Here is a 27,335-nt window from a genome sequence, read left to right on the forward strand (position 1 = left end):
CAATCTTCCACGCTTGCAGAAATTTTACCCTCTGCACAATAAGCATTTATTTTCCACAATAACCTTTGATGTGGCACCTTACAAAATACATTCTGGAAATTCAAGTTTGGTACATCCATAGAACCCCCTTTATGCATAGTGTATGTTACTCCTTCAAAAATCGACAATCAACTGGGAAAACATGATTTCCCTTTCATTAAATCATACTTCCCCTTTCCAATAACCTCGGGATTTTCTAAGCAGGAAACTTTAATCACTTATCCATTCTAACATATTCCCCATCCCAGACGTCCAGCCAGCTGGACCGTAGGGTGAAGTCAACCTAGACCCAGAGACTTGTTGGGTGTTCAGCTCCATCAATTGGTTCATTACTGCTTCCTCAATATAAGTAATTTCACCAAAGTTCCTCTCTTCCTTCCACTATGATTTACAGCCTTAGCTGGAATGTTATTTGTATCCTCTATACAGAAGAGGGATGCAAATACTCGTTCATTTCATCTGCCATTTCCTTATTATTTAGAGGACCAACACTCACTTTATTTACGCTTTTTTTCTTTTGTAAATACCATTAAAACCTCTTGTTTTCTTTTTTTACGTTTCTAGCTTGTTTCCTCTAATACTCTACATTTTTTCTCCAACCTTTTAATCTTTCCCACCATTCTTTACATTCTGACCAGTTATCTGCCATGTCACTCATCTTTGTACAATTATCTGCACAGTGGCTCAGATTTCTGTCTGCCTACGTGGAGTCTGCATATTCTCCCGGTGTCTGCGTAGTTTTCCTCCAGATGTTCTGGCTTCCACCCACAGTCCAAAGATAGGCAAATGAGGTGGACTGACCATGTTAAATTGCCCACAATGTCCAGCAATGTGCAAGTTAGATGGCTCAGCCAGGGGAAATGCAGGATTATAAGATAGGTCTGTTGGGATACTCTCCGGGGAATCAGTCTGGTCTCAGTGGGCTGAATGGCCTGCTTCCACACTGTGGGGATTCTATGATATGCTTTTTCACCCCATCCTACGTAAAGCAGAGATGTTTGATACTTTTCAATATGTGATGTAGAATCCATATTTGTACCATATTTAATCAGAAATATTGACAGTTTTTGAATGACCAGCAGTAATATTTTGAAGCAAAAGTGATAATCATTCTGCACACAGCTGGCTCTCATAAATTACAGTGATATGAATACCCAACATATAGATTTTGTTTTGACAATGTTGGCAGTGCAGTGTGTGTTATTCAGCAAATCTCCCTGCATTTCCTTGAATAGTACTGTTTGACCTCAGCTTACACAATCTTTCAAAAATGCAGCAAACCCTTAACATGAGTAAATTACAGCCTAATTTACACCATGGAACTGGGAAAGGCGATTTGGATTTTGGAGATGACAAAAGATTCAAGGACTTCAAATGGAAAGTACTCCAGTGAAGCGCAGCTGAGTTCTCAAATTTGGCATTCTCAAATTTAACTCTGAACCTCCCCACTTGGCAGCACAGAGCAGAGTGAGGATTTGAAATGCTAAAAATTTAGACCCTATCTTAAACTTGCCGCATTCCATCTGCCATAACATTTATGGTGATGTACCAGGTCCTAGACAATTGGGTAACTGAAGCCAACTTAAAATTAAGAACTTGCAAACAGCTATTAGCATTTAAATATACATTTAACATTCATACAGGGAGAGTCCTACAGACATCAGCAAATGTATAGGGACTACACGGCGTTGCTGTCACTGAAAGCCATTTCCTCCTTCCGCCCCCTCCCATCTCAAGCTGCAGAAAGATATACTGGGCCCTCTAAATTCACTACGATCTGAGGAATCCCTACAAGCAGCTGTCCCATGACTTTTGGGGATTCCCTAATATCACCCTGATTAAGCACCAAAAAAGAAAATACACCCCAACCATTGTTAGACAAAGCTCATCTTCTATCTCCCAGTGCAGCTCAAGGGAATTTCCCTCAGCCACTGTCTACCATGCCACCATTCCAATGAGTCCCTAGTAGTGGTCTTAATATGCTGACTTTAAAGTTTTCCCTCCTTGTCCCATGTTAGCTGATAATTACAAATGCTTCACTAACTGCAGGTGCTTCCCCTTGTTTTAATGCTGCTGCCACCATGCCTTAAAATCTTCTTCACCTCTCCACACTTACAAATTACCATCACATCTTCTATCTCTCTTTCATGTCCAAGTTCTTGAATCTTTTGTCATCTCCAAAATCCAAATCACCTTTCCCAGAATATGATGATTGAATCCCTTAATCAGGTGGAGACCAGAATACAAACACAACTCTTTGCAATCTCACAATAGTACCCTTTGCCATTATGACAAAGATAAACTTTGGCTGCCAAACCTGATGCATTTCTGTGCCAAGTAAATTATTTTCAATGCTCCGTGCATTTTTCATATGTACACTTTTGTGCACTCTCCACATTAATCATAGAATTGTATCGAAAGAAGCCACTTGACCCACCATGCCTGTACTAGCTCTCAAAAGGAGCTACCATTCTCTAGTCCTACTGCTGTCGCCCCCTAAATTCATCACTTTCAAACATATACCCAGGTCTCATTTGAAATCTTTTACGGAATCCACCTCCATGGCTCTCCCAGGCAGCACATTTCACATCCTAACAACTCTCTGAAGAAGTTTCTCCTCAACTCACTCCTAGCTCTCTCGCTGACAATAGTGCAATTGTGATCCCTAGTAACTGACATACCATCCAGTGGAAATAGAATATCTTTCTTTAGCCTCTCAAAATTAATCATAATTTTGCAAACCTCAATAAGGCTATCTTTTCTGCTCCAAGGAGAATAAACCCAACTTCTCTAATCTTTCCTTGTATCTAAAATCCCACATGCCCAGGCTCATTCTAATAAATTTCCTTTGCACTCTTTCTAGGGCTTTAACATTCTTCTTTAAATAAGATGCCGAGAACCTAACACAGTACTCAAAATATGGTCTGACCAATGATTAATAGAGGTATAGAATCACTGCCTTGCTTTTATACTCTATGCCTCTATTTATAAACCTTAAGGATCCTATAAACTTGCTGAACCACAGTTTCGACTTGTCTGGTCAACTTCAGAGAATCATGCATGCGAATCCAGAGGCCTCTCTGCTCCTGTACCATTGAATTTTATTATCTCTCAATCTTTCCACTACCAAAATGCATTTCTTCACACTTCTCAGCTTGGAATTTCATCTGCCAGGTGTCTATCCATTTAACCAACTTGTCAGTATCCCTCTGAAATCATTCAGCATCATCCTCACAATTAATTATTTTCACTAGTTTAGTATTATCTGTCTGGGCAGCATGCAAAACAATATTTTCACTGTATCACGGTACAAGTACCTGTAATAAATCAAATCCAAAATCTGTAAATTTAGAGATTTTTCCCTCAACACCATCTCAAAACTGTTTATATAAATCAGAAAAAGCAAGGTTCTCAATACCAATCCCTGGAGGACACCACTTTCAAATTGTCTTTAATCTGAAAAGCACCCATCTACCCATACCCTCTGTTTCCTATCTTTTTGAAAACTTCTACTCCACGCTGCTAAGAACCCATTAAGTCCAAATGCTCCTAATTTGCTAATCAACCTGATACGTGGAACCATATAAGAATACTTCTGGTCAGTCCAAATATACAACATCCACAGCACTACCCTCATCTATAATAACCAACATACAGGAACAGAATTAGACCTACGGCCCACTGAGTCTGCTCTTCTATTCGATCATAGCTGATATGTTTTTCAATCTCATTCTCCTGCTTTTTCCCAACAACCCTTGATCCCTTTACTATCGCTGTCTTAAATATGCTCAATGACTTGGCCTCCACAGTACTCTGTGGTAATGAATTCTACAGATTTATGACCCACTGACTTGCAGAAATTCCTCATCTCAATTCTTAGAGGTTGTCCCTTCATTCTGAGGCTGTGGCCTTGGGTTCTGGTTCTCCTAGTAGGGGAAACATTTTCATTACATCCATTCTATCTAGGCCTCTCAGTATGCTGCAAATTTCAAACAGATTTTCCCTCGCCCTACTAAACACTATTGAGTACAGACCCAGAGGCCTCAGGTGCTCCTCATATGACAAGCCCTTCATCCTTGGGATTATTATAAAACTCCTCTGGACACACTCCAAGCAGCACATCCTTCTTTAGATACAGGGCCCAAAATCACTCATTATTAAAAATGTGGTCTGATCCTTAGCACCCCTGTTCCAGTATTCCAGCCCTCTCAAAAAGAATGCTAACATTGCATTTACCTTCCTAACTTGCATTTCAACTGTAAGAGAATCCTGAACTGGGACGCCGAGTCGCTTTGTCTGTCAGATTTCCGAAGCCTGTCCTCATTCAGAAAATAGTTGAAGCCTCTGTTCTTCCTCCCAAAATGCATAACCTCACACTTTTCCACACTGTATTCCATCTGCCATGTCTTTGCTCACTCTTGTAGCCTGACCAAGTCCTTCAGCAGATTCCCTGCCTCCACAAGACTACCTTTCCCTCCACCGATGTGTGTCATCTGCAAACTTATTGATTCCTTTGACTAGTTTCCTAATGTTTTACACGAATAGGTGTGGCTCCAACACTGACCCACGCAAAAATCCAATGGTCACTGGCTGCTACGAAAAGACCCCTTTATTTCTACTCTTCGCCTGCTTTCAATCAAACGGTCCACGATCTATGCCAGTACCTTGTCCCTAACACCACAGGCTTTTGTCTTATTTCAAGGCCTTCTGAAAATTTAAATAGAACACAACCACTGGCACTCCTTTGTCTAACTTGTACATCACCTCAAAGAATTCTAACATATTTCTCAGGTGTGACCTCCCCTTGATGAATCCATGCTGGCTCAGCCTTTTTTTTCCCTCATCCTTGGTAATGGACCGTAAAATATTATCAACGACCAAGATCAGGCTTAGCAGCCTATAGTTTCCTGTCTTCTCCCTCCGTCCCTTCTTAAACAAAGGTGTTACATCAGCCATTTCTAATCCTATGCAATGCTCCCTGACTCCAGTGATCCCTGAAAGATCATCACTAATCTCTATAATCTGCTCAGATATCTCTTCCAGAGTCCTGGGGTGGAGCCCATCCAATCTGGGTAACTCATCTGCCATCAGACCTTTCAGCTTTCCCCGCACTTTCACCTTAGTTTTGGCCACTACACTCACCTCTACTCTCTGACAGTCCTAAAATTCTGGTATGCTGCTAGTGTGAAAACTGATGCAAAGTGATCCATCAGTTCCTCTGCCATTTCTTTGTTCCCCATTACTATTTCTCCAGCCTCATCTTGCAGCGCTCCAAAGTCCACTCTTGTTCCTCTCTTACCTCTTATGTATCTAAAAAAAACTTGCAATCTTCCTTTATATTACTTGCTGGCTCACCCTCGCATTTCATTTTATCCCTCCATATTGCTATTTTGATTATCCTTTGCTGGTTTTTAAAAAGACTTCCTAATCTTTTGGTTTCTCACTATGCTGTTGCTGATTTCCCTTGTTAGCCATGGTTGTCTTTTCCTCCCCTTAGTATATTTCTTCTTCTTTAAGATAAATTTCTGCTGTGCCTTCTGAATTACCCCTAGAAACCCCTGCCATTGCCCTTCCACTGTCTTCCCTAGCAGGTTCCACTAGCTCTGTCACCTTGTCAAAGAACTCAATCAAATTTACCGGACATGGTCTGCCCTTGACAGAGCCATGTTGACTAATTTATTTTTTTCCCCAAGTGTATAGTTACCTTATCCTGTATCATGACCTTCATCAGTTTTCTCACCATTGACTATTAAGCTGACAGGTATGTAATTTCCTGGGTTATCCTTTGCCCTTTTTCCAATCAATAGTGTTACATTTACAATCCTCTAGTCCCTGGGACTAATCCTGCATTCAAAGAGACCTGGAAAATTACTGCCAACAGCTCCACAATTTAGTCCCTTACCACCCAGCAACTTAAGATGCCTTCCATCTGAGGCTGATGGCTTCTCTATCTGGGGGTGCTGCCAACCTTTTGAGCACTTCATCAATGTTTCTTTGTGAATTCAACACACACAGACAGACCACCTTTAATTCAACCTTTTTAACATTATTTTTAATTTTGATCTTACTTGATGTTTGCCCTTGCTTTGTCCGTCTTCTAATTTTGATTACTGGTCTTTTAATTTCTTGAATTACTTTTGCTTCCCTTGAACCCGAGCGCTCTCTTTCCATCCCCTTGTCAAGCTAATTAAGACCACCCAATGACACAAACAATTATCCCTATAAGCATGTTAAACTGTGGGTAATAATCAATTATCGAGTTAATAGTTTACAATTCACATTGAACAAAGGTATCCTCGACTAAGAAAAGCATCTACGAGAAAAGTGGTACATCTGGATTAACTGGATAAGTTCATAATAATACTTGATTAAGAGTTGTTAAATGTTAAAGGCTACAATGTTGTTTAAAAGATAGTAAGGCGGAGGATTGGGTTTTAAAAAAAAATCAGTAACTGCTGATTAAATCACTGATAAAGTGATGGTAAACAGACAGTAAATTTGCAAGAAATGTAAAATCTCTCACAAGCTACGTGGTAAGTAAAAAAGGGAGAGATCACCAAAGCTAAATGCAAGACCCTTAGAGGCAAACACAGCAGAAGTTATACTGGGCAACAAAGAAATGAAAGAGATAGAGTAGAGAAGATGGACAGCCAAGGATTTAATAGGAGTCAAAAAGATCTACAGCACAGAAAATGGCTTTTTAGCCCAATATAGCCAGTCAAAAACTATCACCAAGCTATTCTATTCCTATTTTCCAATCTCCCCTTCTGTGACAACGAACAAACACAAAACTACACAAATTCCATTTACATGCACTTGGTTCACAGTCTGTTACATTCTGGTATTTTAAGTACTCCTCCAAATGCTTCTTGAATGTAGCGAGAGTGCCTGCCCTTCACCACCCTCTCAGGCAGTATGTTTCATATTTCTACCTGAAATACGTGAAAAAAATATTCTTCAGGTCTCCTCTAACTGACTCATTCCTCACTTTAAACTGATGCCCTCTTGCCTCAGATCATGTCTGCTATGGAGGAAGAGATTCTCACAATCTACTTTGTCTATGCCTCTCATAATTTTGTATGCCTCAATCAGATCCTCTATTGGCTCCCCCGCTCTAAGGAAAACAAACCCAGCCTATCCGGTCTCTCCTGAGACTGAGACTTTTCATCCAGGCCACATCTTGATGAAGCTCCTCTGTACCCTCTAAACAGTGTAGGAAGTGGACTTGCACACAGTATTCCATCTGTGGCTTAACTAATGTTTTATGAATTTGTGACTAGATTTCCTTATTCCCCAATTCTACACCCTGGCTAATGAAAGAAAGCATCCAATATACCTTCTTCACCACCATGTCTACCTGTGCTGACACCTTCATGTATTCCCTAAAGGCTTAGCATACATTGTGTATATTATTAAACCTTCTTATTAGATCCCCTAAAACACATCAACTCATACTTATTGGGATTAAATTCCATCTGCCATTGCCCTGGTCAATTTTCCAGCTGATCAATATCAGATTGTAGCCCGAGACCATCCTCCTCACGATCAAAACCACCATTAATTTAGGTATCATCTGCAAACTTACTTAACGCACCTTCTATATGTGCATCCAAGTTGTTAACGTAGCATAACAAATTGCATCAGTCCAACCATCGAATCCTGTGCTACATTGCTGGTCACAGGTTTCCAGTTATTAAAGCAATCCTCCATTATCACCCTTTGTCTCCTATTGGTAAGCCGATTTTGGATCTACTTTGCCAACTTGCCTAGGATTCCATGGGCTGTTACTTTGGGAATAGCTTTCCCTGTGGGACCTTTTTAAAGATCTTACTGAAATCTATGTAAAACACATCAACATCATTACCCTCATCAATATATTTACAAAACACAAATTAGTCAGGGTCTCCTAAGGAATCACGCTGGTTATCCCTGATCTATTCCTGAATTATTCAATGATTGATAATTCTGTCCTTCAGAATTTTTTTCCCAACATTTTCCATACAACTGATTTCAGACCAACAGGTCAAAAACTACCTGGCTTATCCCTGCTGCCCTTGTTGAACATAGGAATTGCATTAGCTACTCTTTGGGTATCTGTCACTTTACCTGCAGCCAGAAAAGTATTTAATATCTCCACTAAGGCTCTGGAAATCTTCTCCTTTCGCTCCCATAAAGGCCCATGATACATCTTGTCAGGCTCTGGGGGTTTATGCACCAATATGCCTACTATAACATCTAATACTCCTCCTTATTAATATTAGCGTGTTCTAGAACCTCACCATCCCAAGTGAAATCTCCAGCTACGTCTTTCTCCTCTGTCAGTACAGATGAGAAGTATTCATTTAAGACCTCAGCCATGTCCGATGGCTCCATGAATGGACTGTCCCTTTGGCTTGTGATAGGTGCCACTCTTTCCATGGTGATTCATATAAAAAGCCAAGGGGCTTTCTGTAATCTCATTTGCCAAATATATTTCATGGTTCCTCTTCGCTCTCCTAATTTCCTTTTAAAGCAACCTCTTAAACTCTCTATACTTTTGAAGGGCCTCCCTGTTTTCCTGTCATATGCTTCCTGCTCTTTCTTTATCAAACTTTCGGTATCCTTTAAAACCCAGGGTTCCCATGACTTGCTGACCTTGAATTCTCACTATGCTGCTTTTAAAATGCTCCCATTTTCCAAATGTAGTCTTGCCTGCAAGTAACTGCTCTCAGTCTATGTTTGCCAGATCCTGTCTACTATTGAACCTAAGATAATAAAATGGGAGGCTGGATGAACACAGCAGGCCAAGCAGCATCTCAGGAGCACAAAAGCTGACGTTTCGGGCCTAGACCCTTCATCAGAGAGGGGGATGGGGTGAGGGTTCTGGAATAAATAGGGAGAGAGGGGGAGGCAGACCGAAGATGGAGAGAAAAGAAGATAGGTGGAGAGAGTATAGGTGGGAGGAAGGGAGGGGATAGGTCAGTCCAGGGAAGACGGACAGGTCAAGGAGGTGGGATGAGGTTAGTAGGTAGATGGGGGTGCGGCTTGGGGTGGGAGGAAGGGATGGGTGAGAGGAAGAACAGGTTAGGGAGGCAGAGACAGTTTGGACTGGTTTTGGGATGCAGTGGGTGGAGGGGAAGAGCTGGGCTGGTTGTGTGGTGCAGTGGGGGGAGGGGACGAACTGGGCTGGTTTAGGGGTGAGGTGGGGGAAGGGGAGATTTTGAAACTGGTGAAGTCCACATTGATACCATTAGGCTGCAGGGTTCCCAGGCGGAATATGAGTTGCTGTTCCTGCAACCTTCAGGTCGCATCATTGTGGCACTGCAGGAGGCCCATGATGGACATGTCATCTAAAGAATGGGAGGGGGAGTGGAAATGGTTTGCGACTGGGAGGTGCAGTTGTTTGTTGCGAACTGAGCGGAGGTGTTCTGCAAAGCGGTCCCCAAGCCTCCGCTTGGTTTCCCCAATGTAGAGGATGCCACACCGGGTACAGTGGATGCAGTATACCACATTGGCAGATGTGCAGGTGAACCTCTGTTTAATGTGAAATGTCATCTTGGGGCCTGGGATAGGGGTGAGGGAGAAGGTGTGGGGGCAAGTGTAGCATTTCCTGCGGTTGCAGGGGAAGGTGCCGGGTGTGGTGGGGTTGGAGGGCAGTGTGGAGCGAACAAGGGAGTCACGGAGAGAGTGGTCTCTCCGGAAAGCAGACAGGGGTGGGGATGGAAAAATGTCTTGGGTGGTGGGGTCGGATTGTAGATGGCGGAAGTGTCGGAGGATGATACGTTGTATCTGGAGGTTGGTGGGGTGGTGTGTGAGAACGAGGGGGATCCTCTTTGGGCGGTTGTGGTGGGGGCGGGGTGTGAGGGATGTGTTGCGGGAAATACGGGAGACGCGGTCAAGGGCGTTCTCGATCACTGTGGGGGGAAGTTGCGGTCCTTGAAGAACTTGGACATCTGGGATGTGCGGGAGTGGAATGTCTTATCGTGGGAGCAGATGCGGCGGAGGCGGAGGAATTGGGAATAGGGGATGGAATTTTTGCAGGAGGGTGGGTGGGAGGAGGTGTATTCTAGGTAGCTGTGGGAGTCGGTGGGCTTGAACTGGGCATCAGTTACAAGCTGGTTGCCTGAGATGGAGACTGAGAGGTCCAGGAAGGTGAGGGATGTGCTGGAGATGGCCCAGGTCAACTGAAGGTTGGGGTGGAAGGTGTTGGTGAAGTGAATGAACTGTTTGAGCTCCTCTGGGGAGCAAGAGGCGGCGCCGATACAGTCATCAATGTACCGGAGGAGCAGGTTGGGTGTGGGGCCTGTGTAGGTGCGGAAGAGGGACTGTTCCACGTAACCTACAAAGAGGCAGGCATAGCTGGGGCCCATGCGGGTGCCCATGGCCACCGCCTTAGTCTGTAGGAAGTGGGAGGAGTCAAAAGAGAAGTTGTTGAGGGTGAGGACGAGTTCGGCTAGGCGGATGAGGGTGTCGGTGGAGGGGGACTGGTCAGGCCTGCGGGACAGGAAGAAGCGGAGGGCCTTGAGGCCATCTGCATGCGGAATGCAGGTGTATATACTCCTCCCACCCCAAGCCACACCCCCTCTACCTCCTAACCTCATCCCACCTCCTTGACCTGTCCGGCTTCCCTGGACTGACCTATCCCCTCCCTACCTCCCCACCTATACTCTCTCCACCTATCTTCTTTTCTCTCCATCTTCGGTCCGCCTCCCCCTCTCTCCCTATTTATTCCAAAACCCTCACCCCATCCCCCTCTCTGATGAAGGGTCTAGGCCCGAAACGTCAGCTTTTGTGCTCCTGAGATGCTGCTTGGCCTGCTGTGTTCATCCAGCCTCACATTTTATTATCTTGGATTCTCCAGCATCTGCAGTTCCCATTATCTCTGATATTATTGGACCTAACTGGACGGCACTGGAAGGGCTGTTGTTTCTTATGAAAGAAAAGTTCAAAAAGCCACAGTTCTTTCCTATGTCAGGATATTACCTTCACACACAGGAATTCCTAGAGACATGGTTCCCCACTTGTACTGTTATCAACATATAGAATTGGACCCCATATAAAAATACGTTAGATCAATATTGGAAAAGACACTACTCACTACAACAGACCAGACAGTATAAATTCCAAGCGGAGTAGAACAACATGACTTCATCAGAGACTCCACTGATGACGTCACCTAGCATGCTGACAAAACGTCTGACTGAGAACAAGCCAGCTTAGTGAGCAAGTCAACAATCTCACCCACAACCCTAGCTACAGATCTTTACCAACACTTATACTATCTACACTGTCCAAGTCCAGTAAGATACTTTGAACACTTCCAGTGTTTTTAAAACAGATTAGGAAATTGGTCATTGGAAAAGGAAGAATACTAACATTTACAGAAAATTATCCTGCACATCCTAAAATCAGGGCCTTGAGCCATCCAACTGATGCTCTTCCCTCCCATCAGTGTGAAAATCTCCATCCAACGGACCAAGGGATGATTGTGTGCCTGAAAACTCACCTCTGATGGCAGCTGATCTCTCATTGTTGAGGTCATTGATAAAATGTAGACATTCAAAACTACTGTTCCAGAGGCCACGGTCATGATGAAAAAGGTGTGGAAAGTGATAATGGAAGCCAGAATTGCTAACTCGTTTCATCACACTGGGTGTAAACAACTGTGCTGACAGAAAAGAGGAGCAAGATGAGTGTCAACCAAATCAAATGAGAATCTTTGTATGTGGCTGTGGGAGTGGCCCAAAACTGCCCCTTGTTCTCTCTGCTGGAGTTCAATTGTAGGGAAAGAACAATATACCCTGCACTATGGATCTGTTAGACAGGCAATCGTAGATGAAAGATCTTTAACTGACGAGCCCAAAGAAATCGATGCTTCTACAGAGTCAGACAAATACCTGCCTGCTTGCCTGTCTGCTTTCCTACCCAAAAAGCCAAAATTTCTCAAGTATGCTCTGGGGTTTTATACTGCAGTGCAAAGACATCTAAAATATGTTTAGTGACATTCATGATATGGTGGGCTATATGACAGTCATCCACAGATAGCATTGAGGTCTTACTGTGGTCTGTTTGAATTTTCAGAAGAAAATCAATAAATTGACATAGGTTATTACACAGGATCCTGTTCACAAGATTAGTAATAATATATTGAGGATTGGTTCATGTACAGAAAACAGAAATAAGTTAGTAATTTTTGGGATGACAGGCTGTAATTAATGAAATATCACAAGAATTGGTATTTGGCCCTCAGCTTTATATACAATTTACATCAATGGATTAAATGAAGGGGACAAATATATTATATCCAAGCTGGTTCGTTGTTGTTCCGCAGACGTTTCATTACCCTACTGGGTAACATCATCAGTGCAGCCTCTGATGAAGTCCCGTTGTGTTTTCCTGCCTTAAAAACCAGGTGACGAAACACAACGGCGTTTCATTGGAGACCAAAGCCAGGTGGGAAAACACAACGGCACTTCATTGGAGGCTGCACTGATCATGTTACCCAGCAGGGTAAGGAAACATCTGTGGAACAACAACGAACCAGCTTGGCTAGCCAACCAACATCAGCATCCACAACCAGAGCTACAAATCTACGCCAAAACCTTAGATAATATATCCAAGTTTGCAAACAATACAATTTGGGTTTAAAAAAAAGCAAACCATGACATGTGTTGAAATAAGTTGTAAAGGGTATTGCCCAAGTAAGACACTGGACAAGAAGGTGGCAAGTGTAACATGATGTAGGGAAGTGTTAAAGTATTCAGATTTGGAGTGCAGATGGCAAGGGTGAATATATTTTACAAGATAGGACACTGTGATATGAAATTCAAAGGGACCTGTGATCCCTTGTATACAAAGCAATTAGGAACACAAATGTCACGTTAGCAGCAGTTGCACAAAGCTGCAATATAAGCTTAAGGAAATCTTTAATAAGGTTGCTGAGTACAATATATACAGTCATCCTTCTAAGGAAAGGTGTACCTGCCTTAGAAACAGTACAACAGAAGTTCACTAATTTATCTCTGAAATGAGCAGACTGTCCAGTGAGAAAAGATTGAGTGAGATAGTGGCGATTCTTTGGAGTTTCGATGAATGAAAGATAATCTAATTAAAAAGTGCTTAAAATTTATAAAAGGTCTGTCAAGAGAGACGCCAAGAGGCTCTTTACCAGGAGTCATAGTCTTATAAGTGATGTGATATTTTTACATCTCCCCTCCAATTTGCAACATGTTGAACTGGGTGCCATGGTGGCACTACATGTCCCACTGCCTACCCAAACAATGGGTATTTTACTTACAATAGGCCAAGTGTCAGACGATCTGCTTGCCCTTTGGCCAATAATGGCCCTTCAGTGGCCACCATCACTAGAATTTTAGATGTAGCAAGAGAGATATGCATTCTGGCAGTTAGATTTTTTTAATGCCACCTGCTCAGGAACCCTATAGACAATGGAGCCCCTTCTGCCCCCATGAGGTCTGGCAATGCCTTTAGGGCAGGGCCATGTTGCCCTGTGTAAAACGCAGCTAAGATTTTCAGAATGGAGGAGGGAGAGAGGTTGCTGCCTGTTTAGGACTGTGGTTAAAATTTCTTCAAAGGATTGTGAATCTTTGCATTTTTCTATCCGACACTGGGCGTTTGCACATGTTCAAAAACAAAATAGATTGATTTTCGGGCACGAATAAACCAAGGGAAGAAATGGAACCGATGTAAATGTTCTGCTGTGATATTCCTGAATTACAGAACAGAGTGGAGGAGCCAGTACCTCACTGCTGTGCTAGTTATTTGTCATTACCTCTGCAGCCAAAATTTCAAACCTCAGTTGATGAATTGCAAATGGAAGAAATGGATAGATATATTAAAGTGCTTAATTTGCAACATATTTGATTTTAAGCCATTGGTTTACTTAATATTAATTTCAGGCCATGTTTTGGGGCAGCACGGTGGCTCAGTGGTTAGCACTGCAGCCTCACAGCACCAGGGACCCGGGTTCGATTCCAGCCTCGGGCAACTGTCTGTGTGGAATTTGCACATTCTCCTGCTGTCTGCGTGGGTTTCCTCCGGGTGGTCCGGTTTCTTCCCACAGTCCAAAGATGTGCAAGCTAGGTGGATAGGCAATGCTAAATTGCCCGTAGTGTTCAGAGGTGTGTGGGTTATAGGGGGATGGTTTGGGTGGGATGCTTCAAGGGGTGGTGTGGACTTGTTGGGCCATAGGGCCTGTTTCCACACTGTAGGGAATCTAATCTAACCTAATCTTTTGTTTACTGATTGGTCCCATTCCTTTTCAACTTTGGCTAGCCTTCCATCGTTCTGATCTAGCAGCCTCACTCACTCAGGGTATATTCTGGAATTGAAATTTGCACCTGAAGTTTGAATATTGATGTCAGCAATTGGAGTTGCTAGCATGAATTATGAAAATTATTCTTTTTCAATTTTAAAACAGAGCTCTACGAATCTGAGCAGGATCAACAAAATTCTACCTACAGTCATTCAATATAAGCCATGTCCTGAAAATTAAGTGTAATCCGTGTTTTTCATACTTATTGGTAGATTGTTTCTGAAATAATTTAACAAAATAAGAACATCATAATATTGCTTTTGTTTGTGAAACTACTGTTGTCCCTTAGGGATTACTAGAAAATTTCCAGGATCGTGTAGATTTGCGAAGCTCCCCAACACAAAAAAGATTTTAATTGTTGCTACGATAATAATGACGTAACAATCCTTTCTCATAACTTTCATAGTTCCAAACAGTGAAGTGGCAGAAGTGAAAGTGAACTATAAGTAAGTCATTCAGTTTCTTACCTGTAATGTGTTAATATGAACAGGAGTACCTGTTCCATTTACAGTATTCTTAGAGGATGGTTTGACCCAATTCCCACATACTTTTCCTTCAGCCTGCTCCTTGGCCTTCAGTTTTTTTTGCATTCGAGCCCTTTCAGCTTCAACTTTTTTTGGGCTGTTCAGCAAAACCTGCACCACAGCATATTCTACAAGGGATGCAAACCCAAACAGGAGGCAAGCAATCAACCAGATGTCCAAAGCTTTCACATAGGAGACCTTGGGCAGCTCTGCAGCAAGAGACATACACTCAGAAGACAAGTTGAGGACTGAGAAGATACCTGTGAGAAATAAACATGCATGTTAACAGTAATATTTAAAAAGTAGTTTTCAATGTAAATACTACATTCATTAAAAACTGAAAGAACTGCAGATGCTATAAATCAGGAACGAAAACAGAAGTTGCTGGAAAAGCTCGGCAAGTCTGGCAGCATCAATGAAGGAAAAAGATTACAGTTAACATTTTGGGTCTAGTGACCCTTCCTCAGGCCTTCATTAAGTTCATTACATTTCAGTAAAATACAGTAGCTGTATTCTCAGAGGACAGCTCTCTCATTAGAGAGGAGGGGTTGACTGATTGGAAGTTTAACTTGAGGATCACCACACCTCTGGCAAGGGGATGAAGTTGAGAACATAGGATCTTTGTGCTGTCCTCAGCTGGCACTGTCAGTGTCACTCTGCATTGCAAATCAGCTGCCCAGCAAACCAACACTGTCATCTTTCAGTACTCACCTTGAACCACATGCAGCAGGAATTCCTGCACATCCCCACCACCCCAAACCGCTCTACTTGGGCTAATGTGTGCTATCGCTCCCCAGCACTTTTCCAGTGCTCCTATCAAATTTACAGCCTCTAAAACAGCTCCAGTTATTCCTTAGTTCATATCATTTATCATCAGCACAGTGACAATTTGGGAAACTTTCTTCAAAGGTTTCACAGCTCAATATTTCCATGACCATTGCCAGCCCCAAAAGAATAAGCTCTGAACTCTATACAAAGATTATGTCTTTCTCATCTAGATTAACACTTGGTCTGAAAGATTTTTCAATTGATTTACAAATGTCAGATATTTAGCTTGGGCCACGAGAATAAAGTTCCGACAGGATTCATCAAAGTTTACCCTTTGTTTTACAAAGCATTCACAATAAGTGTCCTTTTATGTCTAGCTTTATTTAATGTCATTTCTGCAAATCTGCTGTCTACTTGTGTCAGGTGAATGTATTTGTCTGTGATTATTGGGATGGAGATGTAATTCCAAATAATAGCTTAGTTTCTAATTATTGTTTTTTGAACAGGTTTTATTTTAACCTGTTTTTGATATTTTAACGTACATTAAGGAAACCTGTGAAAATATCTTTTATTCTGAATAATAGCTTACAAGGGAATCAATTGACTTAATTAGTAATTACATCAATGCATTTTTATTATTGGTATGAATGTAACTGTAATATAATGGAATAGTGCTTGAATTTCAGCACATTCTTCCTGTTATGGTTTTAATTGTACCCTGAAATTCCTTTTCTTCTTTATCCCATTAAGAAAGGTTTGCACCATTTAGAATGAGGCCTCCTTATTCTTGTAGTATGTACACCTCATACTTACTAATATTGAAGTTCTTTCCCAATTGGAAATTAATTTGCAAGCTTATCAATGATTTATTGTATTTTTTCACATTCTTCCTCTCCATTAATGACACACATCAATTGGCGTCATCGGCAAAGTTTAAAATTGTACCTGATTCTGTCTAAATTATGAACCACAGTGGCCCCAAAATTGGTCTTTGTAGAATACCACTTCCCAACTCTTGTTAGTGTGAGTAACCACCTTTAATCACTATTGAGTTTCTGATTTGTAGCTAGTTTTCTCTTGTCATTCTTTTATTTGTTTCCTCACTCCATAGGTCCTGCTCTTTATCATGAGTCCATCCACTGTGTATTTTTTTGGAAATCCAGATAAAGAAAACGCAATTATGAGCTGAGGTGGTAGCACAGAAACCTCATGCTGCCAGTTGATCAAAACAAAGGTAACATGTAGCACCATATTGCTGACCAGCAGTGTGCTCTTCAGGGGGTCAGGAGTGTGAGTGGCTAACATCTTGCATACTGAGCCTCCATTTCTTAAAGGCTTTCTGTACATTTTTTTTAAAAAATGAAACACATTCATAGAATCATAGAGGTTTACAGCACAGGAAAAGACACTTCGGCTCCTTCAGCCTGTGCAGTCAGAAACAACCATTTAACTATATTAATCCTATTTTCCAACACTTCATCTTGCGCTATTTGGGCTACAAATGGTAGCGAAGCTGTATTAGAAAATTTTTCTTGGAAAGCAGAAGAACAACAAAGGAACAACAGGTCAGAATGAGGGTTATCAAGTTCTCTGATCAGGTACTAGAGGCCTACGTGCTAGAGAGATCAGGTTTTCAGAGGGGGCACGGATAATTTTATGACATATCTTACAAAACTGAGGGCAGATGACCTACAATCATGTCTGATCCTGATAACCTGGCTATAATGACTTAAAATGATGCCATACAATTGGTCAAGGTCAGAGAGTGCTCATTCAATTGCTAACAACTCACTATTCAAGGCACTGCAAGTCTATCACCCAACCAGCAGAAATCAGAACCCATTCAAATCATTCCTCCTTATTCTCACATGCTTACTAATGTTAGCTAGCTTCAAAGTCATCTCTTCTAGCTCCTCCCTCTTCAAGTTATTTAGACTTGGCAGACTCATGCAAATTCTATCCGCTGTCATGCAGATTCAGACTCCTGTCATCGTAGCTGAGGATGTTGATGTTCAAAAAGTACTGGCTGCTACAGTAGTCTGGTACTCTGTTCCATCAGACTAGCAGAATTGTTGAAGTGCCACCCAAGGACTAGTACAGAGTCAAAGAAGCAGGAAATTGCAGTCTTCTTTCAGGATGACAGCATTGTTCTTCCCCCACTATCATTACACCAGACTGCTGCTCCTCACCCGAGAGAATTGTAGTTCAAAGCCAAGCTTTCAAGGTCCAGAGATGCTCAAGAAAATCCTCCAAGGCTATGTGCATTCTCCTCCAGTGAAAGAAAGCAATCTAAACCACATAAGTTGTTACATCATATATATAAACTATATGGTGTAACACTGTGAAGCTGCATGAGGACAGATGAGGCTCCCATGAGATAGTCATAAAGGGAATTCACTACAATTAATTGCAGGCATTTGTCAGGCTGTGTTGGAAGGGTTACTGAATAATGTTGCTCTGGAATATTTTTCAGTGTCTTCTTTTTCAGGATTTTTGCAGACAAGACCGAGATGGCCTATAGCAGAGGATTAGACAGACGTGGAATTGTGCAGCATATAGGCTGTGAGCATGTGATTTATGCAGGGAACTGGAGATTGAGCAGCTGGTCATGAATAGGTCGAGCAAACATAACTACGAGTTTTAGGACCAGGTCATTTTGGCCCTTGAACCTGCTCCATTACTTGAAAGATTGTGGCTGATCTGCTTGTGGCCCTAACTCCATGTTCCTATCTGTCTCTCCCCATCTATGAACCCAACATCTATTCTCTGGTCAACCAAAAATCTGACTAGTGCAGCCTTGAATATATTCACTGACCCTAGTTTCTACAGCTCTCAGAGGTAATGGTTCCAAAGGTACACAACTCAACGAGAAAAACAATTCTTCATTATTTCCAATGAAAGTGGACAACTTCTTGTTTTTAAACTATGTTGCTAATTTAAGGTTCCCACACAAAGGGAAATACCTACTCAACAGTCATTCCAACAAGTGTGTAATTATCAGCTGATTTTGTTTGGCTAATTTGATTATATTTACAGTTGTAGAATAACAGTTAGTATTTGTAAGTTGCTAGCCCCTCATTCATTGTAATGAATCAAAAACTTTGAGGACAGCTCACTGGCACAGGATTAAATAATGTTGTTACAGCCCAAATGCCATGTTATTCTCTGTATGTTCATTTACAAGCAGCACTTTCAATGGCACTACAAATGGTAGCCCTCACGTGTGCTCTACAGCGTACAGTGGCCTCCAGAAATGTCGGTTCTGTCACTCTGGCAAAGTCAAATTTGTGCTCCTTCTGCTTCTTTCTGGTAAAAGAGGACACGAGGAATTCTCTTCAGCTTTCTTTATTCTTTCTGGTATATCCAACCCTCAATATTTAATTACCAATCCTTTTGTTTACGAAGCCATGCTTCAGTAATTCCATCTGGCTCGACAACTAGAGCCTCAATTTGGATTACAATCTCCTTATTTTAGATGTTGTGTATGTAACTGTACAAGCATTTAAGTAAATAACAGCTCCTGCATTCATTTGGTTCTTGACATTAAATTTATACTTGTATTTTATAACCGTATGTGCTCTCTGACTATTTGGTATCCTTGAACCTGCTCTTTGTGTGGCATTCAACATAGAACATTACAGCACAGTACAAGCCCTTCGGCCCTCGATGTTGTGCCGACCTGTCATACTGATCTGAAGCCCATCTAACCTATACTATTCCATGTACGTCCATATGCTTGTCCAATGATGACTTTAAGTACATTTAAGTTGACTCTCGCCTATTCCTGTGATTTTCAGGCATCTTATTTTATTTGAATCCCATCCTATTTTACTGCTGGGAAGTCACAACACCAATCCAATTTATCCTTTCACTGTGATGTTGGTCTCACCCTGGTTCAGGTGGAGCCTATTCCAGTGGTCCTACTCCACTTGTTCCAGGGAATCAAATTCTTCAGCGACCACACCTTCCTCACCTCAATATCCCTGTACTAACCTCATATAGTTCAAGTTGTAGTCCTGTGCTGAGTCTAAGGCAGCTGGTACAAACAGGATAGTTGATGACATCACAGGGAGTGACATCAGCTCTGACAAAATGTGTAGAAAAACTTGTTGCGTAATAGTGTAATGCAGAGATCTCTCTGTGTTCTGAACTTGGAAGTGCGTCGTTCAACAAATAGTTCTAGCTACCAACACATACTTCATCTCCATCTCGAAACATACTTAAACATGGCAGTAGCAGGAAAATTGTTAAAATCTCTCCTTACAACAATGGGAACAGCACCCATCCGTTGCCCAGAACAATTGTGATAAGTTAAAACAAAGGAAAGCAGCAACAGCCATGCTACAACATTAATATGAGATGTGAGAACAATTCGGCCATACAGAAAGATGAGAGGTAAAAGCAGCAGAGTTTAAATAAGGAAATGAAAAAGGTCACAATAATCAGACAGTCTCAGGTGAAGACCGACGAATGACAGAGAAGGAACTGGTGAATACTGCATGAACAGGATTCAGAAGTAAGCAAAATTGAGGTGGCCACACTCCAATGGTAGGCAAGGCTGACAGAATGTGGAGCAGATAGACTTATGGAAACTGGCAAAGGTTGGAGAACACAGTTCCTGGCAGCAAGTAAATTGTTGCAGCAGGCAAACTCTATCAGCAAGCAAAATAAGCATAAATCATGATAATTGGCCCCAAACAGGATGAGACAGAGAAAGATTTTGATAATAGACACAGACTTGACAAGCTGAAGGACCTTTCTCTACAATGTAGACATCTATGAGAAAACCAACTCTTGAAACACTACTGAAAATATGTTCTAGATCAAAATCAACTCACTTGATCAACACTCTACCATGTTAATAAGACATGAAAATAGAATCAGGAGTAAGCCGTTAGTGATCACACAGACATTGGCATAAGTGTTAACAGATCCTTGAAGGAAGCAGCCAAGGTAGATAAGGAAATTAAGAAGGTAAGTCAGCAAATCGCCTTTATTAGACAACACACTGTACATAAGAGTGAGAAGGTTATGATGAAGCTGTATATAATGTTAGTTACGCCTTGGCTGAAGTACTGTGTGCAGTTCTGGTTGCCACGCTATAGACAGGATGTGATTGTACCAGAAAGGACGCAGAAGACATTCACCAGGATGTTGCCTAAGCTGGAATGATTCAACTGCGAAGCCAAACTAAATTCATTTGGGTTTGTCTTGCTTAAATCAGAAAACGTTGAATGGGTATTTGACTGAGACGCATGGACAGGATAGATAGGAAGAAAACTTTCAACTTCATACAGCGATCAGCAACCAGGGTGATAACAAAGTGTGGAGCTGGATGAACTCAGCAAGCCAAGCAGCATCTCAGGAGCACAAAAGCTGACGTTTTGGGCCTAGACCCTTCATCAGAGAGGGGGATAGGGAGAGGGAGCTGGAATAAATAGGGAGAGGGGGGAGACAGACCGAAGATGGAGAGAAAAGAAGATAGGTAGAGAGGAGAGTATAGGTGAGGAAGTAGGGAGGGGATAGGTCAGTCCAGGGAAGATGGACAGGTCAAGGAGGCGGGATGAGGTGGTAGGTAGGAAATGGAGGTGCGGCTTGAGGTGGGAGGAAGGGATGGGTGAGAGGAAGAACAAGTTAGGGAAGCAGAGAAAGGCTGAGCTGGTTTTGGGATGCAGTGGGGGGAGGGGATGAGCTCAACAACTTCTCTTTAGATTCCTCCCACTTCCTACAGACAAAGGGGGTGGCCATGGGTACCCGCATGGGCCCAAGCTATGCCTGCCTCTTTGTCGGTTACGTGGAACAGTCCCTCTTCTGCACCTACACAGGGCCCCAAACCCCACATCTTCCTCCGTTACATTGATGACTGTATTGGCACCGCCTCTTGCTCCCCAGAGGAGCTCGAACAGTTCATCCATTTCACCAACACCTTCCACCCCAACCTTCAGTTCTCCTGGGCCATCTCTAACACATCCCTCACCTTCCTGGACCTCTCAGTCTCCATCTCAGGTAACCAGCTAGGAACTGACGTCCATTTCAAGCCCAGACTCCCACAGCTACCTAGAATACACCTCCTCCCACCCACCCTCCTGCAAAAATTCCATCCCCTATTCCCAAATCCTCCGCCTCCGCCGCATCTGCTCCCAGGATGAGGCATTCCACTCCCACACATCCCAGATGTTCACGTTCTTCAAGGACCGCAACTTTCCCCACGCAGTGGTCGAGAACGCCCTTGACCGCGTCTCCCGCACCACATCCCTCACACCCCGCCCCCGCCACAACCGCCCCCAGAGTATCCCCCTCGTTCTCACATACCACCCCACAAACCTCTGGATACAACGCATCATCCTCCGACACTTCTGCCATCTACAATCCGACCCCACCACCCAAGCCATTTTTCCATCCCCACCCTTGTCTGCCTTCCGGAGAGACCACTCTCTCAGCAACTCCCTTGTCCGCTCCACACTCCCCTCCAACCCCACCACAACCGGTACCTTCCCCTGCAATTGCAGGAAGCGCTGCACTTGCCCCCATTCCTCGTCCCTCACCCCTATCCCAGGCCCCAAGATGACCTTCCATATCAAGCAGATGTTCACCTGCACATCTGCCAATTTGGTATATTGTATCCATTGTACTCGGTGTGGCTTCCTCTACATTGGGGAAACCAAGTGGAGGCTTGGGGATCACTTTGCAGAACACCTCTGCTCGGTTCGCAACAAACAACTGCACCTCCCAGTCGCGAACCATTTTAACTCCCCCTCCCTTTCCTCAGACGACACGTCCATCATGGGCCTCCTGCAGTGCCACAATGATGCCACCCGAAGGTTGCAAGAACAGCAACTCATATTCCGCTTGGGAACCCTGCAGCCCAATGGTTTCAATGTGGACTTCACAAGCTTCAATATCTCCCCTTCCCCCACTACATCCCAAAACCAGCCCAGTTCGTTCCCCTCCCCCCAGTGCATCACAAAACCAGCCCAGCCTGTCTCCGCTTCCCTAACTTGTTCTTCCTCTCACCCATCCCTTCCTCCCACCTCAAGCCGCACCTCCATTTCCTACCTACTACCTCATCCTGCCTCCTTGACCTGTCCATCTTCCTTGGACTGACCTATCCCCTCCCTACCTCCTCACCTATACTCTTCTCTCTACCTATCTTCTTTTCTCTCCATCTTCGGTCCGCCTCCCCCTCTCCAATGAAGGGTCTAGGCCCAAAACGTCAGCTTTTGTGCTCCTGAGATGCTGCTTGGCCTGCTGTGTTCATCCAGCTCCACACTTTGTTATCACTGATACAAGCAACCAGGGTGCACAGGTTTAAGGTAAAGATCAGTTTTTGAAATGATTTGAGGGGGAAAAATTTCACGCAGTGGCTAGTGGCCACATCTGTTAAAATATTTAAGAATATCTGGCCTATGTCTGTCTTGTGTAAGCAGCCTGAGGTGACTGTGATGAACCAATTGAGCCATGGTCCAAGTCGGGTATTGAAAAGATCTTCACTGTCACTCAGTAACATTTTATTAATTTATTTAATGCCCACCCATAAATACGCTGGAGGTGGTGGCCTTCCTGAACTGCTACAATCCATTTGGTACAGGTAGACCCATAATACTGTGAAGGACTTTCAGGACTTTAACCCAACGACAATGAAGGAATGGCACTATATTTCCAAGCAGAGATGTTGCCAGGCTTGAAGGTGAACATGCAGGTGGTGGTATTCCCATATATCTGTTTCTCTAGTCATGAATTTGAATGACGATGACTGAAGATCCTTGATGAGTTCAGATCAGACCTTAGAATTCCTACAGTGTGGAAACAGGCCCTGCACCCAACAAGTCCACACCAACCCTCGGAGCATCCCACCTAGACCCATCACTTTATAACCCACCTAAGCTACACGCCCCTGAACACTATGGATAATTTAGCATGGCCAATCCACCTAGCCTGCACATTTTTTGACTGTGGGAAGAAACTGGAGCACCCAGAGGGGAAACACGCAGACATGGGGAGAACATGCAAACTCCACGGACAGTTGCCTGAGGGTGGAATCGAACCTGGGTCCCCAGCACCATGAGGCTGCAGTGCTAAGCACTGAGCCTCCCCATGCCACCCCATGTTGTATCAGTGCATCTTGTCAATGGTAAACACTGCTGCCGTGTGTTTCAGCAAAACTGGGAGCAAATGTTTCTGTCATAAAATAAGAGTCCTCTGTGTTGGAGTACACCTGTATTTTCTAGGGTTCTGCTATTTAACATATACTCCCTTGCTTTGTTAGTTGTCCCAAATGCATCACCTTATACTTTCAGGATTAAATTCCAGCCCATCTATATCACCATTTAGTCTAAGGTTTTAGTCCTTGTTATTTACCACACTACCAATTTCCATGTCATCTGCAAACTTGATCATATCTCCTACATTCATGTCTAAATTATTGATGTACAAAAAAAACCCAGCAAGGGACACAGCACCAAACCCTGTCGTACACCTCTGAACACAGGCTTTCAGTCACACAAACATACTTTGACCGTCACCCTCTACTATCAATCACTAAGCCAAACTTGGATCCATTTTGCCAAATTGCCCTGTTTCCTATGGGGTCTTAGCTTAACCAGTCAGCCATGCAAGTCCTTACTGATGTCTATGTAGACCATACACCTTCCATGAAAACTTCAAATCAAATTTGTCAGACGTGATCTCCCTGTTACAATGTTATGTTCTCTATCCTCGATTAATCGCTGTCTCTCTAAGTGCAGGTTAATTCTTTCCATCAGACTTTTTTAAATAGCCCCCTGCTACGGATATTAAATGCACGGTAGTTTCCGTGTTTATCTCCACCACCTTTCTCCAATAATGGCTTCAACATTAGTAGTCTTGTAATTGGCACACCTCCTGTGGCCAGAGAGGATTTGAAAATTAATGTCAGAGCCCCTGCAATTTCCTCCTTTCTCCCACAGCAGCCTGGGATACGCCTCATTTAGGTCTGAGATTTATTCACTTTCAAACCCGCTAACATAGCGAATACCACCTCCCGCTCAATGCTAGTTTGTTCAAGTATATCACAGACCCCACTCTGATTTCTAGACTTACATTGTCCTTCTCTAATGTGAATACAAGTAAAAGTACTCAGATAAAACTGAGAACAGAGAACATAGAACATTACAGCGCAGTATAGGCCCTTTGGCCCATGATGTTGCGCTGACCTGTGAAATCAATCTGAAGTCCATCTAACCTACACTATTCCATTATCATCCACATGTTTATCCAATGACCATTTAAATGCCCTTAAAGTTGGTGAGTCTACTACTGTTACAGGCAGGGCATTCCATGCCCTTATTACTCTGAGTAAAGAACCTACCTCTGACATCTGTCCTATATCTATTACCCCTCAATTTAAAGCTATGTCCCCTCATGCTAGCCATCACCATCTGAGGAAAAAGGCTCTCACTGTCCACCCTAACTAATCATCTGATAATCATATATGTCTCTATTAAGTCACCTGTTAACCTTCTTCTCTCTAACGAAAACAGCCTCAAGTCCCTCAGTCTTTCCTCATAAGACCTTCCACCATACCAGGCAAAATCCTGGTAAATTTCCTCTGCATCTTTTCCAAATCTTCCAAATCCTTCTTATAATGTGGCGACCAGAACTGTACGCAATACCCCAAGTGAAGCTGCACCAGAGTTTTGTACAGCTGCAACATGACCTCATGGCTCTGAAACTCAATCCCCCTACCAATAAAACCTATCACATTGCCTTCCTAACAACCCTATCAATCTGGATAGCAACTTTCAGGGGTCTATGCACACGGACACAGAGTTCTGTCTGCTCGTCAACACTACCAAGAATCTTCTCATTAGCCTAGTATTGTGTATTCCTGTTAATCCTTCCAAAGTGAATCACCTCACACTTCTCCGCATTAAACTCCATTTGCCACCTGTCAGCCCAGCTCTGCAGCTTATCAATGTCCCTCTGTAACCTACAACATCCTTCCGCTCTATCCACAACTCCACCGACTTTAGTGTCATCTGCAAATTTACTAACCCATCATTCTATGCCCTCATCCAGGTCATTTACAAAAATGACAAACAGCAGTGACCCCAAAATAGATCCTTGCAGTACACCACTAGTAACTGAACTCCAGGATGAACACTTCCCCACAAACCACCACCCTCTGTCTTCTTACAGCTCCCCAATTTCTGATCCAAACCGCTAAATCACCCTCAATCCCATGTCTCCGTATTTTCTGTAATAGTCTACCATGGGGAACCTTATCAAACGCTTTACTGAAATCCGTATACATCACATTGACCACTTTACCCTCATCCACCTGTTTGGTCACCTTCTCAAAAGAACTCAATAAGGTTTGTGAGGCACGACCTCCCCTTTACAAAACCGTGTTGACTATCCCTAATCAAATTATTCCTTTCTAGATGATTATAAATCCTACCTCTTATAATCTTTCCAACACTTCACCCACAACCGAAGTAAGGCTCACTGATCTACAATTACCAGAGTTGTCTCTACTCCCCTTCCTGATCAAGGGGACAACATTTACTACCCTCCAGTCTTCTGGAACTATTCCTGTAGGCAATGATGACAAAGATCAAAGCTAAAGGCTCTGCAATCTCATCCCTAGCTTCCCAGAGACTCCTAGGATAAATCGCATCCGGCCCAGGGGACTTATCTATTTTCACACCTTCCAGAATTCCTGACACCTCTTCCTTATGAACCAAAATACCATCTAGTCTAATAGCCTGTATCTCAGTATTCTCCTCGACAACACTGTCTTTTTCATGTGTGACTACTGACGAAAAAAAATTCATTTAGCGCCTCTCCTATCTCTTTGGACTCCACGCACAACTTCCCATTACTGTCCTTGACTGGCCCTAATCTTACCCTAGTAATTCTTTTATTCTTGACATACCTATAGAAAGCTTTAGGGTTTTCCTTGATCCTACCTGCCAAAGAATTCTCATGTCCTCTCCTGGCTCTTCTTAGTTCTCTCTTTAGGTCCTTCCTGGCTAACTTGTAACTCTCAAGTGCCCTAACTGAACCTTCACGCCTCATCTTTACATAAACCTCCTTCTTCCTCTTGACAAGAGATTCAACTTCTTTAGTAAACCACGGTTCCCTCGCTTGACCACTTCCTCCCTGCCTGACAGGTGCATACTTATCAAGGACACACAGTAGCTGTTCCTTGAACAAGCTCCACATTTCAATTGTGCTCAGCCCCTGCAGTTTCGTTCCCCATCCTATGCATCCTCAATCTTGTCTAATCGCCTCATAATTGCCTTTCCCCCAGCTATAACTCCTGCCCTGCAGTATATATACCTATCCCTTTCCATTGCTGAAGTAAACATAACCAAATTGTGGTCACTATCACTGAAGTGCTCACCTACCTCCAATTCTAACACCTGGCCTGGTTCATTACCCAGTACCAAATCCAATGTTGCCTCCCCTCTTGTTGGCCTATCTACATACTGTGTCACATTGGACAAAAACTTCATTTGTGTCTTTTCACTCCACGTACATATTGTCACACATATCCCTAATGAGTCTTACTCTTTTCTCAAACTGAAACAAAAAAACTGTTGATGCTGGGAGATCTGAAAATAAAACAGAAATTGCTGGCAAATTCAGCAGTCTGGCAGCATCTTTTGGAAGAAGACAGACTTAACATTTCGAATCTGGTGGCTTTT

At 43.0% G+C, this 27,335-nt stretch overlaps 1 protein-coding gene across 9 annotated transcripts in view; it reads right to left on the minus strand.

The window, feature by feature from the left end:
* glrbb (glycine receptor, beta b) overlaps positions 1–27,335 on the minus strand; it is a 176,464-nt gene that overhangs the window by 41,363 nt on the left and 107,766 nt on the right. For all 9 annotated transcript variants that reach the window (XM_059644883.1, XM_059644860.1, XM_059644864.1 and 6 more), the window contains one exon: positions 14,821–15,137. In XM_059644883.1, coding sequence (XP_059500866.1) covers positions 14,821–15,137 — 317 coding nt within the window. The remainder of the gene's footprint in view (positions 1–14,820; positions 15,138–27,335) is intronic.

This window comes from Stegostoma tigrinum, chromosome 1 (genome assembly GCF_030684315.1).
Source record: "Stegostoma tigrinum isolate sSteTig4 chromosome 1, sSteTig4.hap1, whole genome shotgun sequence".
NCBI lineage: Eukaryota > Metazoa > Chordata > Chondrichthyes > Orectolobiformes > Stegostomatidae > Stegostoma > Stegostoma tigrinum.